This window comes from Ictalurus furcatus, chromosome 16 (assembly GCF_023375685.1).
Source record: "Ictalurus furcatus strain D&B chromosome 16, Billie_1.0, whole genome shotgun sequence".
Classification (NCBI taxonomy): Eukaryota; Metazoa; Chordata; class Actinopteri; order Siluriformes; family Ictaluridae; genus Ictalurus; species Ictalurus furcatus.
The window spans coordinates 15064933-15079689 of NC_071270.1; the positions used below are offsets into that span (position 1 = coordinate 15064933).

A 14757-nucleotide genomic window follows, 5' to 3' on the forward strand; every position below is an offset into this window, starting at 1 on the left:
CTGAAAGCGAGAGCTCTTTTTCTTAAGAGTTCTCACTTCATTCCTCTCGCAGCTATAAACGGTTTCATTAATATTATGCCCACTGCTGTTGAAGTGTCTCACCACTGGAAAAGACGAGTCCATTATTAGTTTAGGACAAAGTTATAAAGTAAAAAAGTTATAAAGTTAAGTAGATATAAAGTCAGTCCCGTTTTGGTTTTCTGATGCTGTCCTTTTGGGGCTGGGGTATTCAACTAAAATTCCATCCTTCCCACACAGAATGGCAACATAAGACAATCTGAAGTGGTAATGGTGTATTTTTATTTATTTATTTACAGATGAGACACATCTGTTTAAATTTGACACGGGGAGAATAAACACATACTTCTTTCTCCAGTCATCTTTAAACATTCTGTTTTCCATGTTGACTTTAAAAAAAAAGTTTGTCATCCATTTGCAAATCAGGCTAGAGAGGGTAAATAAAATAAAAATGATGATCGTCTGTGAAAACTCTCCCCTTTCTGATCTAATGTATCAAACCCTGTAGCTAGTTTCTGGTTTGATGAACTACCTTCAGTTAAATAATTTACAGAAATATATGTGACTAGATAAACTGCAACAGAGGATCTGCTACAAAAGCTGAGCTAGTTCATGTTTAAAACAAAAGTCACTGCCCTATGGCAAGCTTATTTGTCACATCACTTGTATTGTTTTAAAATACTTTGCTAGGTCTGTATCTGGACCATGGTCAGCCAGTTGACAACCCCTGCTGTGGGCCTGTGACTTCAGTGGTTGAGGCCAAAGAATACATTTGCATGTTGGATATCTTGAACGTTTGTACAGTAGTGCTGAAATATTTATTAAAGAGCATGTATTTGATGTATTTGTCCCCTGGGTAAGAGATGAGTGGAGGTCTCAAGTTTTACAGTATAATTTTAGATGTTGTTCTATTAGTAGGTGACAAATGAGCCACAAAGTTGTTCTCTCTGTCTTAGTGGTGTTGCTTAGAGATCAACGCAACCACTTTTTCCTCCCTGAAATTCAGTACATCTAATGCAGGGTTTCCCAACCAGGTATTTATGAAGCTGTAGCGGTTCATAGTGGCATAGCAGGGGTTTCAGGAATGTCAATGTCACATGAATTAAACATTAAAAATATCTCATTCTTTTGCTAGTAAACTGTCTAATATTACAAATACAAACAAAGTAAAGTGTCATTCATTTTATATATATATATATATATATATATATATATATATATATAGTGGATACTTCACTTGGATACTGTAGACTTAAAGCTAAAAGCTGAATGCTCATACTGACCCTGATGCTCATACTGAAGATCCTTTCAACACATTTGACTTGACTCTACAGTACACTGTTGTGGAAGAGTAATGACTCATAATCACATTATTTGGTGTCACTCAGAAGGGAATGAGTTTCCTTTTGTGGCTGGTTCCACTCAAGGTTTCTTCCTCATGTCGTCTCAGGGTGTTTTCTCCTCTGGCTTGCTTATTAAGAATGAATTTAAATCTGTGTCCAGATTTCTGTAAAACTGCTTTGTGACTTTTTTCCCCCATCGTTAAAAGCGAGTCAGTTCAATATATAAATAATACTGAACTGACTTAAATATGATCAGATATTTCACAGCTTGAAAAGCGACATGCTTTTGTAGTAAGACGTTTTATCACCTGTTACGAAAGTTTCAGTGTTGACTGAAGGGGAAAGTAAATTAGGTTGAAGGAATTCAGGTGACAAAAAAAAAATATTGCCAACCCCTGATCTATTTAGTACATATTTGTCTACTTTCTAAATTGTAGTTAACATGCACTTTAGCTCCCTGAAGTAGGAATCGGTCCACTTCAATATGTTGTGCTGTCAGCAAGTACTGTCATTTGTGATTAGTGCTCTAAAACCAAAGACTGACGAGAGACATAAAGCGAGTGGGGAGAGAAAGAGAGGGGGGGGGTGTGACCAGTGAGAAAGCACAGAAAGTGATGACACGAGCACTCAGTCATTTTGCGTGGAAAAGTCCCACCAAATCTTTAATTTACATTAGTAGACATGAGTGGCGTGCCTTCATATATGCCTAAAGCAAAGGTTTACTGTGATTTTTCAAAGCAATTGGGGTACATACTGCAACAGGATGCAAAGGACATGTTCCTTCATTTCATTTTCCTCTTTGAAAATATAAATACAAAAAGAACCAAACTGTTTCTAGAAGAACATATGTCAGTGATAACATGATACGTGTGCTTTAAATGTTTACACCCATGGAATGAAACAACTCTATATGTACAATGAAGTGAAGGGGCGCATGAAATGCTTCAAGAGAAATAGAGTCTAAAAAAAGGTACTGGGCAGGAACTTGTTTTCAATATGACTAAAGTGCTAATGGAACATTATTTACAACATTGCACATTATTAGGCATTATCAAAGAAGAAAAGGGGGAAGTGGAATCCTATTTTAATCAAGTACAGTACTTTAGTGTGCTAAGGAAGATCAGGAAAGAAACACAAAAAAGGCTTGAATTGTAACTCATTTGACCACGTTTCCCTCTGGGGTTTGGTTTGATCAGTAATTACGCCCTAATTGGCAACCCTGAGAAAAAATACAGCTCCATTTCTGTCAGTTGTTTATTATGGTGACTGTTTTAGTTGACTAGATGACACAGGGAGCACCATAATGCTGCAGGAACCCTCTCTCCAGTGCACACAGTCTGCAAGGTGACATCTTGCAAACCATATCCCAAAGGAAATCAGCTAAATATCTGACACACATTTGAAATAGTATGATGAAACGGGATACAATAATGTGAAACACAACGTGAAAGCACAAGGCCTGGATACACTGCAGTGACAGTCGAGTGTTTTTGGCTCCACTGTGACAAGAATAACAAATTTAGATTGGGTATTATGCAAATTATTGCTTTGCCGCTAGTGTGTTAGTCTTGCCGCAGTGAATGACCTCCTGGAAGGCGTTTTATTTCTTTCGTTTTCTGTAAAACGATTGTAAGATTCCTGACAATGACATTCCTCATCCAGCATATTCGGGCCTTAAATATAAAAACATTCCTAATTTTAGGAACGTTAAAACAAGGAGATTTGGGAATATTTACTTTATATATTTGATTCTATTTGGAAGAGAGATCATCATGGCATAAGGATGCCACAAAACCTCGTTCACTCTTCATGTAGACCATGACTGTGGTGCTTTCTGCTTTCTCTCAACATTCTCACATCATCTGTCACACATTTTAATTATAAGGAACATGTAGAAAAATTCCCTCACAGTCAAAAATCATCAGTCATTTTTAAGGCAAGTGGTGACCAATAAATCAGCAGGCCTCTATACAACACAGGTGAACACTGGAACAATATGATTTCCTGCTTGACACACGCTGTGTTTTGACCTTTGTGGTTTAGAGTTCCCCTTAGAAAAAACATTATCTAAGTGTTAGTCCTAGTTCTAAGAAGGGTATGGGCACATATAAAATGTGTGTACAGTGCCTTACTAGTGCGCGCGCACACACACACACACACACACTTCTGCTGTACATGCTTAAAGCCTCTGTTTTTTTTTCTTGTTAATAGAGACAGGAAACAGGAACTTGACTTTAAAAGTGGCACCAACCTCTGCAACAAAACAGAACTGTTCCTCCTATAGCTGCTTTTTATTTTTTATTTTTTTAACAACTTCACCGGAAGCCAGAATTTAGACAACTCCAAACGTCTGCATTTCACATTTTGCATTCAGACTGCATGAGTTTGATCAGAAAAAAAGTATTGGTCACCACCATGCATTACCATACAAACCCAATACAACCAACCAACCAACCCACCCACCCACCCACCAACACACACACCCACACACCCAACACACACACCCAACACACACATACACACACACACACCCTCCCAACACACCCACCCACACACACACACACACACCCAGCACACACACCCACCCACCCACCAACACACACACACACCCAGCACACACACACACACCCTCCCAACACACACACACACACAGCACACACACACCCAGCACACACACACACACACACCCACCCAACACACACACACACACACCCACCCAACACACACACACACACCCACACACACACACACCCACACACACACACACACACACCCAGCACACACACCCACCCACCCAACACACACACACACACACACACACACACACACTTCCTTAATGAAGACTAATTTTCACAGGATGCACAACACCCCAACTGTTTCTACTTCTGCTGACTCAGCTGTATCTTACGCCAATAAAATCCTTTTCAAAAGTGTTTAACTTTTTAAAACAAAGTTATACATATCTTATAAATAAGTTCTGTTCTGTTTTCTGTTGTGCCCTATATCAATATAAATAGCAAAATATAGTGTCATATATAGTGCCTATACCTAGCTGTATCCCCTTTTTACAGTTCACACAAATTAAAGCATCGTTCCATAGCTACGTGTACAATAGAAATCTTCAAGAAATCACAAAAATAAAGGGGATGACGTGAAACAAAAATAAATAGGAAAATCGATGTACAAATACGGAGAAGTGGAATGCATAGATCTGAATTGGGCGAGACGTAGAGCGCTGCAGAGAGAGAGCTGACGGTGGGGAGAAGGGTCCTGCAGGACAGCGGCCGGACATGAAGCGAACAAAACCGATATCATTTACGATGACGGTGGTGGTGTGAAGATCATCCATCTTCCAGAGTCCTGACCCTGTCTGCTCCGTCCTTCCTGTTCAAACTCCAACGGGGATTAACATGAAAGAAAACGGCCAGTGTACATTTTGATGCGTGTGATCATTTTTTTCGCTTAATGAAAAATACTATCCAATATATATATACAAACAGTCCCTTTTTTCGAGGTCAAAAAATGTCTCCAACACTTTGTGGTGTACATTCAGAAACATTCATATTGAAAGTGAAAAAATTTTGCAACAGAACAGATAAACAAACAAACAACAAACAAACAAATGAAATTATATTCACTAGAATTATGAGTAAGAAACATTACCATAATAATTTATCATATGTTACAAATGATGCCTATGTTTTTTTTCTTCTGTTTTTTCCCTTTTTTTCTTTTTTTTTTCTTTTTCTTTTTGCAGTCCAGAGGTCCCTGGCAGGGGAGTTTGTTCCTTATAGCTTCTCTTTGGAGGGAATCCAGATATAAGGTCCTGACTGCTCCTCTATTACCATCTTACACTGAGTGTAAATATCCTCCAGCGTGTCTACTTGCACCAGTGCTATGAGTGACAGAGAAAATGAAACACAAGGAAAAGTTAATTTGCTAAATGCATTTTCTTTCACACTTTTTTATTTTTTAAACCTTCCTATATGAAGATAACAAGCTCCTACACTGACAAATGTTTTACATTTTTATTACGTATAATATTTTGTATTTAAATCCATTTAAAGTAATAAGCCTGTAATTTTATAACACCACAGAAGACACTATAATCAGCTGAAAAATCATGAGGAGGTAATATCCTAGCTTTATTATAAACCAATTATAAATGCCTCATTAAAAAAAATAAACAATTTTTTACCACAGTAATGCTTTTCTTCTTGCTTATATTTAAACAAATGACATACAGTGCACTCCACTAATATTGGCACCCTTGGTAAATATGAGCAAAGAAGGCTGTGAAACACTGTCTTTATTGTATAACCTTTTGATCTTTTGTTAAAAAGATTCACAAAAACACTCTACTCTCATGGATATGAAGCGGATCAAATAGTGAAATTCTGCATGGAGGAATGGTGTCAGGTCCCTTACCATATATTCTACAACCTCATCAGACATTATAGGAGAAAACTCAGAGTTGTTGTCTTGTCAAAGAGAGGTAGCACAAAGTATTGACTAAAAGGGTGCCAACAATTGTTGCAAACCTATATTTAACAAATATATATATATATATATATATATATATATATATATATATATATATATATATATACACAGTATCTCACAAAAGTGAGTACACCCCTCACATTATTGTAAATATTTGATTATATCTTTTCATGTGACAACACTGAAGAAATGACACTTTGCTACAATGTAAAGTAGTGAGTGTGCAGCTTGTATAACAGTGTAAATTTGCTGTCCCCTCAAAATAACTCAACTCACAGCCATTAATGTCTAAACCGCTGGCAACAAAAGTGAGTACACTCCTAAATGAAAATGTCCAAATTGGGCCCAAAGTGTCAATATTTTCTGTGACCACCATTATTTTCCAGCACTGCCTTAACCCTCTTGGGCATGGAGTTCACCAGAGCTTCACAGGTTGCCACTGGAGTCCTCTTCCACTCCTCCATGACAACATCACGGATCTGGTGGATGTTAGAGACCTTGTGCTCCTCCACCTTCCGTTTGAGGATGCACAAGATTCTCAATAGGGTTTAGGTCTGGAGACATGCTTGGCCAGTCCATCACCTTCACCCTCAGCTTCTTTAGCAAGGCAGTGGTCATCTTGGAGGTGTGTTTGGGGTTGTTATCATGCTGGAATACTGCATACTGATCATGCTCTGCTTCAGGATGTCACAATACATGTTGGCATTCATGGTTCCCTCAATGACCTGTAGCTCCCCAGTGCCGGCAGCACTCATGCAGCCCCAGACCATGACACTCCCACCATCATGCTTGACTGTAGGCAGACACACTTGTCTTTGTACTCCTCACCTGGTTGCCGCCACACACGCTTGACACCATCTGAACCAAATAAGTTTTTCTTGGTCTCATCAGACCACAGGACCTGGTTCCAGTAATCCATGTCCTTAGTCTGCTTGTCTTCAGCAAACTGTTTGTGGGCTTTCTTGTGCATCATCTTTAGAAGAGGCTTCCTTCTGGGACGACAGACATGCAGAGAAATTTGATGCAGTGTGCGGCGTATGGTCTGAGCACTGACAGGCTGAGCCCACCACCCCTTCATCCTCTGCAGCAATGCTGGCGGCACCCATACGTCTATTTCCCAAAGACAACCTCTGGATATGACGCTGAGCACGTTCACTCAACTTCTTTGGTCGACCATGGCAAGGCCTGGTCTGAGAGGAACCTGTCCTGTTAAACCGCTGTATGGTCTTGGCCACCGTGCTGCAGCTCAGTGTCAGGGTCTTGGCAATCATCTTATAGCCTAGGCCATCTTTATGTAGAGCAACAATTCTTTTTTTCAGATCCTTCCAGTGACCAGTATGAGGGAGTGTGAGAGCGATGACACCAAATTTAACACACCTGCTCCCCATTCACACCTGAGACCTTGTAACACTAACAAGTCAGATGACACCAGGGAGGGAAAATGGCTAATTGGGCCCAATTTGGACATTTTCACTTAGGGGTGTTCTCACTTTTGTTGCCAGCGGTTTAGACATTAATGGCTGTGTGTTGAGTTATTTTGAGGGGACAGCAAATTTACACTGTTACACAAGATGTACACTCACTACTTTACATTGTAGCAAAGTGTCATCATTTCTTCAGTGTTGTCACATGAAAAGATATAATCAAATATTTACAAAAATGTGAGGGGTGTACTCACTTTTGTGAGATACTGTATATATATATATATATATATATATATATATATATATATATATATATATATATATATATATATAGGATAAACATGTGTTGTGTTTGAAATTGTTTGATATCCATGAGAGCAGAGTATTGTTGTGAATTTTTTTAACAATAGATCAAAAGGTCACACAATAAAGACAGTTTTTCACAGCCTTCTTTGCTCATATTAATCTATTATCATAATAATCAATTGAAGTGTATTTAAAAAAAAGTTTTGTTATAAATTGTTTTACTTGTACCATCACTTTCAGGATGCCTACTTGTTTTGTTTGTTTGCTTTTAAATATATAAATAGAAATCTATCTATCTATCTATCTATCTATCTATATATCTATATATATATATATATATATATATATATATATATATATATATATATATATATATATTTTTTAAATAAGTGAAAAAGACGTATGCCAGGAACTGGCCTTTATTCAGATTTCCATTTCCTGCTTCAAATGAACGAGTCATTTAGCCATAATCCTTAGGTAACATGTATTCATAGACATGTTAGGTGACTAAAAGTAGAACACGGGATCATAAATATTTCAATGTGTGTGTGTTTTTATTGATAAGTATTATAGAGATTTGAATAGAATTTGAACCCAGAATTTCAGTATGACAGTTTTTATCTGCTAATTATGGAATTACTTCAGAAACAGGATTGTAATACATTTTACCTGATCACATGACTCATTAATAAATTAAAAATCAGAGTTTTATAGTAATGCTTATTCCTTCAATAAGAAAATGCAGTGTTAAACATTGTGTCTTTAAATACACTTTTTCTTTCACGTTTCACGTTTTCTTTCTTTCTCAGGAACTGTGTGTAGTTGTATTTATTGTGTGTGTATTAAAACATCATTAAGTAGTGGCTGGAATTCACACTGATATCACGCATGTACGCATATACACATATACACATATAACGAAACTCTGACAGGTTTTGGTGATGGAAAAAAAGAAGAAACTTGATTAAAAGCTTAAATCATGTCAGAACCCTTTTCATCTTTATTGTGAAATTACAATATATTAATATCAAGTGACAAACACCCAAAAATTTGAGGGGATATGAGGGGAAAAAAAAGAAAAACAAAAAAAACTTTTTGATAAAATGTAAATGTGCTTCAACTAAGTATTGGTTTAGGGGTGCGCACATTTATACAACCAGGTTGTTGTACATTCTTTATTTTCCCCCCAAAATAATTCTTATTCTTTTTCACTTTAATTAAGAGGTCAAAATTTCGGTATAAATATAAAGGTAGAAGTTAGAAAAGGTTCTGACATGATTTTTCTTGGTTTCATTTTTCTACATCACAAAAATCTGCCATTTTAACAGGGGTGTGTTGACTTTTTATAACCACTGTATACACATAGTGTCATTCCACATAAATTTATTTATGGACTTTAATGTTGTGAATTCTTTATATTTCCGGATTTCTTGAGTTAATACTGATGTCTGGTGAAAATTTAATCTGAACAGCCTCATTGGAAATATATTTACTTAAAAAAAATGTTGACACATCCAATACTTATTTCCCCCACTGTACATGTGACTGTGTCAATGGCTCTGGAGGTTTTGAAATTCTACAGTGGTGTATACATACAGTATGTGTGTTTGTACTGAGTTGTTAGGTTATGGTGGCTACCCTAGAAACGCCAGACTGTTGGTATTATATACTGGCAATTAGCAGAGATTAGAATATGCAACAATACAATTTCTCCTTGAAGGTTACAAACTACTTTAAAAAAAAAAAAAAAGATATATTTTTCTGTAGCCCCTCTGCAGTACCTGAAGTGTTTTAGCAGTTGCAGAGCACCCAGTTACCTGTAAAGTACTCGCCAAACTCCTGTTCCAGCTTCATGGCCCGGTCATACGTCTTCTTGGCCTGCTCTTCCGTCAACCTCTTGTTCATCTCCCTGGAAAGACATGAGTCATATTAATGCATAGCACATTTGGTACAGAATGATCTGTACTTTCAAACAGTATAATATTGCAAAATACACACCAGCAGCATTAAATGTGCTTACATTAATGATTCGATGGATTTAGGCTTTATAAAGATGGCAATGGGGTAGAGTTGTGCTACTTGTAGCCTTTTTATGGCATTTCCTGATACGTCAAGTATGCAGTGCTTTCCCTGTAAAAAATAGACAAATAGAAAGCATTAAGAACACATAAGACTGAAGCCATAAAACTGGCTTAGATGTGAAATTAATTTTCACATTAGTTTTCAATTATTGAAAATGTTAGAACAGCCATGCAGAGTAATTTGCTCTAAGTGTAGGGGAAAGTTTACAGAAACATTTACATGTTGCACCGGAACTTTTTGCACGGTTGGCATTTCCTTTTCCACATGAAAATAACAGATCTAAGACTTTTCTGGTGTGCAAATGCATTGCTAGAGTGCAAAGCTACATTTGACCCTGTGTAACACTAACCCTCTCAGCCACGTATCTAACTGACTGAACGCTGGTCCCATACAGGTTGTCATTGTACTGTCCGGCCTCAATGAACTTGTGCTCTTGTATATCCTTCTCCATCTGCTCTCGTGAGGTGACGAAGTGGTAGTCTCGCCCATCAACTTCATATTCTCTCTTTGCTCTTGTAGTATCTGAATTGCAATAGAACAAACCATGTAAGTCCAAATCCATGTGAAAGTCCACACTGAAAGTAATCCTAAATGTGTAAATACAGTCAATATTCACTTACTAAAAGAATTATACTTTCATTATGACCAACATACTGTAGCTTATGTTAGTTTATGGTCTTATGTGGCTTGCTCAGTTATTTGTATTAACAAATCTATTAACATGTTCTTCACTTTTTCCTTCACATAGGATTGCATAATGTCAGTTTTTGAGGTTACTGAGGGCTGCTAGTGTCTATATTAAGCATCAATAAACTTCCCATTTATTCGAGATTTTTTTCACACTTACCCGTTTGCCCTGAACTGTTATCCGCTTTTTAGAAGGTTATAAAAATGAACAACAATAATTAAATAAAAAAAAATACATGCAAATGGTTAAGCAAAACAAACACACACACACACACACACACACACACACACACACACAGGACATAAATGAAAAGGATACAAACATATCAACTGCAATACAAATGAAAACCCAGCAGATTAAATCACCAAGACATCGAGAAGTTTTGCTTCAATAGTGAAAATGTATTAACAGTCACCACACTATTAAATCAGTAGATGATGAAATACAAGCTTCAGTGACTTCAATTTTGATGTCAAGATGAAAAAATCCAAACAAACAAAAACAAAAATGGTTATGCGGTTATGTAGTATGAAACATACATGAGTAAGACTTTCTGAGAACAGGAAGTACATCCTATCTGAGTTACGCAGTTACTGACAAACGTGAATGCTCCTAAATGATGCTTTGGGGGCAATAATATTCTGGACAATTAAGATCTAACTCATAAAAAATACAGCTAATATAACATGATAATAAAAACCGGTTCTGGAGAAAGTGTGTGTGTGTGTTTTTGGCAGTTGATTTTTTGAGGGCACTTACGTGGCACACATGAGCCAAACTTGTCTGGGAATTCAGAGATGAGATCATCATTGATTCTGTCTTTCATGGGCCCCAGAATAATCACAGGTCTGGCATAGTTGACTGTTGACACAAAAGAAGAGCCAGGTTACACTGAGTTATTATGCACTGAAAATAAAGGACAGTATGAAAAATGTCTAATGCAACACTTGTTAATTTACAGAGGTGTTTAATTCTGGGCCATGCTTATTGGGTTTAAACGGGCCAGTGCTTACTTTCTTGTCGAATCACAGGCTCGTAGGAGAGGATCACATCCTCTTGGCTCCCTAGAGAGAGAGAAAGAGAGCGATCGATAGATAGATAGAGAGATATAGAGAGTGCGATAGATATATAGAGAGATAGATAGAGAGAAAGAAAGAGAGAGCGAGAGAGAGAAAGAAAGAGAGAACGAGAGAGAGAAAGAGAGAGAAAAAGAAGAAGAAGAACACACACTTGCTAAGCCATAGGACAAAACACATTGTACAACTGTTTTCACCCCTGAATCTGTGTGTGTGTGTGTGTGTGTGTGTGTGAGTGTGTGAACGGTGTACGAGATGGTGTTTGAAGAAGCAGCTGTATCAGCAGAACAACAGCTTCAGGCCATCTGTAAATAGATTATTGAATGTGTAACATAATTGCATGCTAGTAGGCAAGGACACATCAAGATTACATTAGCAACCACTGCTCAGATTAAAGAGTTGAGCACAGATTTAACCGATACCAGACGTTTTACACAATCAGCGATGAAACAGAAGAAATTGACAGCACTAAACAGATTTCTGCATCTGATTAGAGGGAGACTGGTACAAAGTAGTGCTACTATTAGAGATGTCTGGATGCTTATAAACACTGGGTAAACCAGCCTCTCCATATTTAGTATTTTTGACACTTCTGCCAGAGAAGACAGACTTGTGAAAACTTGTGCTACTTCCAAATAATGTCATGTGTAGCTACAGTTGGTTGAAGACTGAACTGCACTAGCAATGATTGTACAGTATCTTGGGGCTGAGCAGAAGGCATGCTCTGCTATTATATCATATCTGCATAATCTCTCCCTTCTGCCAATTACTACATGAGAATGAAAAGGACGAAAGAAACTTCAGAATGCAGGCAAACCAGGGATTCAACAGAAATGAAGGTATGAATCAAAAAACTCAATACAACAATCTTAAAATGTGTTTCTTCAGTTTTTGCATTTGACTATCACATATTGGTCAATTACAAAAATCTCAGTATCAGATGAATGAAACTGTGTGCCATTGCTTTTTTTTCTTTTTTTTTTTTTTTTACCCTTATACACCAGACTAAATGAGGCCACTTCCTGTTTTGATGCCTGTGTCACTGTGGCTTCCTTATATTCTCGCCTATTTATGCACGGCAATGGCTTAGATTTGCATCTCCATCACTTCTGCAGCGCAAACTTGTTCAGTAGTACAGACAAGATCCCAGTATGTAATCTAACTTTTTATTTTACAAAATAAGCATCAAGGCAATTTGCTAAGAAATAGAATGGCAGTAATCAGGCTAACAAAATCAAGTTATTTTCCACTGATGATGCTTCATGCCCTTCAAGCTGAGAGTCATGCAATATAACAGCTTCCTGATTAAATCAGATCTGATCAGTGCGACTGAGGAGAGATGATGACTGGGCTCTAGGAAGGAGTGGGCTTCTACATAGGCACTGGAAACCCCACAACTGCCTGTCATCCTTTTCTACTGCCTGTCTTTCAGTTTCTGCTCTCTACTGTTCTACTCCGAAAATACCGTGAGCCCACACTGTCTTATTCAACACCTGTGTTTCCTTTATATTCAAGTGAGATGTTTTTACATTATATAAAGAGATATCTTTACATACTGTGAGATGTATTTTGAAAAGTTTCATGTATTTCTATCTCATAAATGGCAAGTGATGGAGGCATAATATCTGGTGTGAAATGAAGCAATGTTTTAAAATAGTGATTAGTGTAACTTCCTGGAGCTCTAAATCTTTCTCTGGACTGCCTGTGGTCCTAAACTCACCCACTGAAACACTTATAAGACAATGGCAACTACTTCCCTGCTGTGCATCTTGGATATTAAGGGAAAACGCCAGAATCTTTCAACTGTCTCCAACAGCTAAAGTATACAATGCATTGTACAAGTATGCTGAATTTTCCCACAATTTGTAGCGTTACAACTTGGAAGTGAAACGTAATTCTATGTCATGAATCTACATAAAATGTGGAGAAATCTTTATTATTTGCAAAATTATTTACATATTTAAAAAAAACTTACAAGTTGTGATTACATAAGTATTCACCCACGCTGCTGCAAAAGCCGTAAATTACTTCTGGTGCAACCAGTTAGCATCAGAAGACACATAATTAGTTGAATGGAGTCCACCTGCATGCAATTAAAGTGTCACATGGTCTCTGTATAAATACATCTATTCCTGGAAGGTCCCAGAGTTTGTTAGAGAACAGACCAAAACAGATAGCATTGTGAAGACCACAAGGAGCTTTCAAAAACAAGTCCAGGACAAATTTGTGGAAAGATTTTGGTAATTAAAAAATAATCTCTCAAACGTTGAACATCCCGCAGAGAGATGACGCTGCTTATAGGAGGCTGTCCACCAAATGTCAGTGACCAAGTAAGGATGGCATTAGACAAAGATGCAACCAAGAGGCTAAAGAGACTGAACATTCCACAAGGCTGGGCTTTATGGAAGAGTGGTGAGAAGAAAGTCATTAATAATTAAAAAAATCCATATGAAATGCCATTTAGAGACTTAGAAAACACTTCTCTGGTCTGATCAGACCAAAATGGAACTTTTTATCTTTGGCACAAAGCATTACATTTGGCAGAAACCCAACATTCTCCCTGAGAACATCATCCCCACAGTCAAGCATGGTGGTTTTAGTATCATGTTGTGGGGATGCTTTTGATCAGCAGGGACTGGGAAACTGGTCAGGGATGAGGGCCTGATGGAAAGATCCAAATACATAGAAATCCTGAAAACCTGTTCCAGTCTGCGAGAGACTTGAGACTGGTGCAAAGGTTACCTGACAACAGGATAATCCTCCTAAGCTGTCGAAGTTACACTGGAGTTGTTCAAAACCAAGAACCTGAATGAAATAGAGTAGCCTAGTCTGGGCTCAAATTAAGAATATGTGGAAAAATCTGTTTGAAAATTTGCCTGGAAAAAATAAATGCTTTTTGAAAATGGTCATTAACCAATGTTAGACATACGGTGCATATGATGTAAATAAAATGGTTTAAAAAAAATAAATTAAGTCCATTTCAGTTCCAGGTTGTAACATTATGAAATGAGGTCAATATTAGAGAATGTTAAAGCTGTTATATTTCTCTAATTTGACATTACTCACCATGTGGGTTGGTAGCATGAACCTACACTAATGCATTATTATTTTTACTCAGCACTTGGGTTTCTTTACTTTACTCTGTTACCACATACATTTATATTGCTTTGAAATGTATTGAGATATTAATCTGTAATGGCTGAGGACCAAAGGGCAAGTTGAAAGTGTAATACACAATATGGCCAGAAGTATGTGGACACCTGACCATCAGACCCATATGTAAATGGTAAATGGTGCACTTATATAGTGCTTTTATC

The 14757-nt window shown here is 37.4% G+C and overlaps 1 protein-coding gene across 15 annotated transcripts in view; it reads right to left on the reverse strand.

Annotated features, from left to right (window-relative positions):
• Positions 1–4165: 4165 nt before the first annotated feature.
• dlg2 (discs, large homolog 2 (Drosophila)) overlaps positions 4166–14757 on the reverse strand; it is a 287192-nt gene continuing 276600 nt past the window's right edge. For all 15 annotated transcript variants that reach the window (XM_053645021.1, XM_053645023.1, XM_053645030.1 and 12 more), the window contains 6 exons: positions 11378–11428; positions 11124–11225; positions 10026–10198; positions 9615–9724; positions 9412–9503; positions 4166–5256 (listed from right to left, as the gene is read on the reverse strand). In XM_053645021.1, coding sequence (XP_053500996.1) covers positions 5150–5256; positions 9412–9503; positions 9615–9724; positions 10026–10198; positions 11124–11225; positions 11378–11428 — 635 coding nt within the window. In that variant the 3' untranslated portion in view covers positions 4166–5149. The remainder of the gene's footprint in view (positions 5257–9411; positions 9504–9614; positions 9725–10025; positions 10199–11123; positions 11226–11377; positions 11429–14757) is intronic.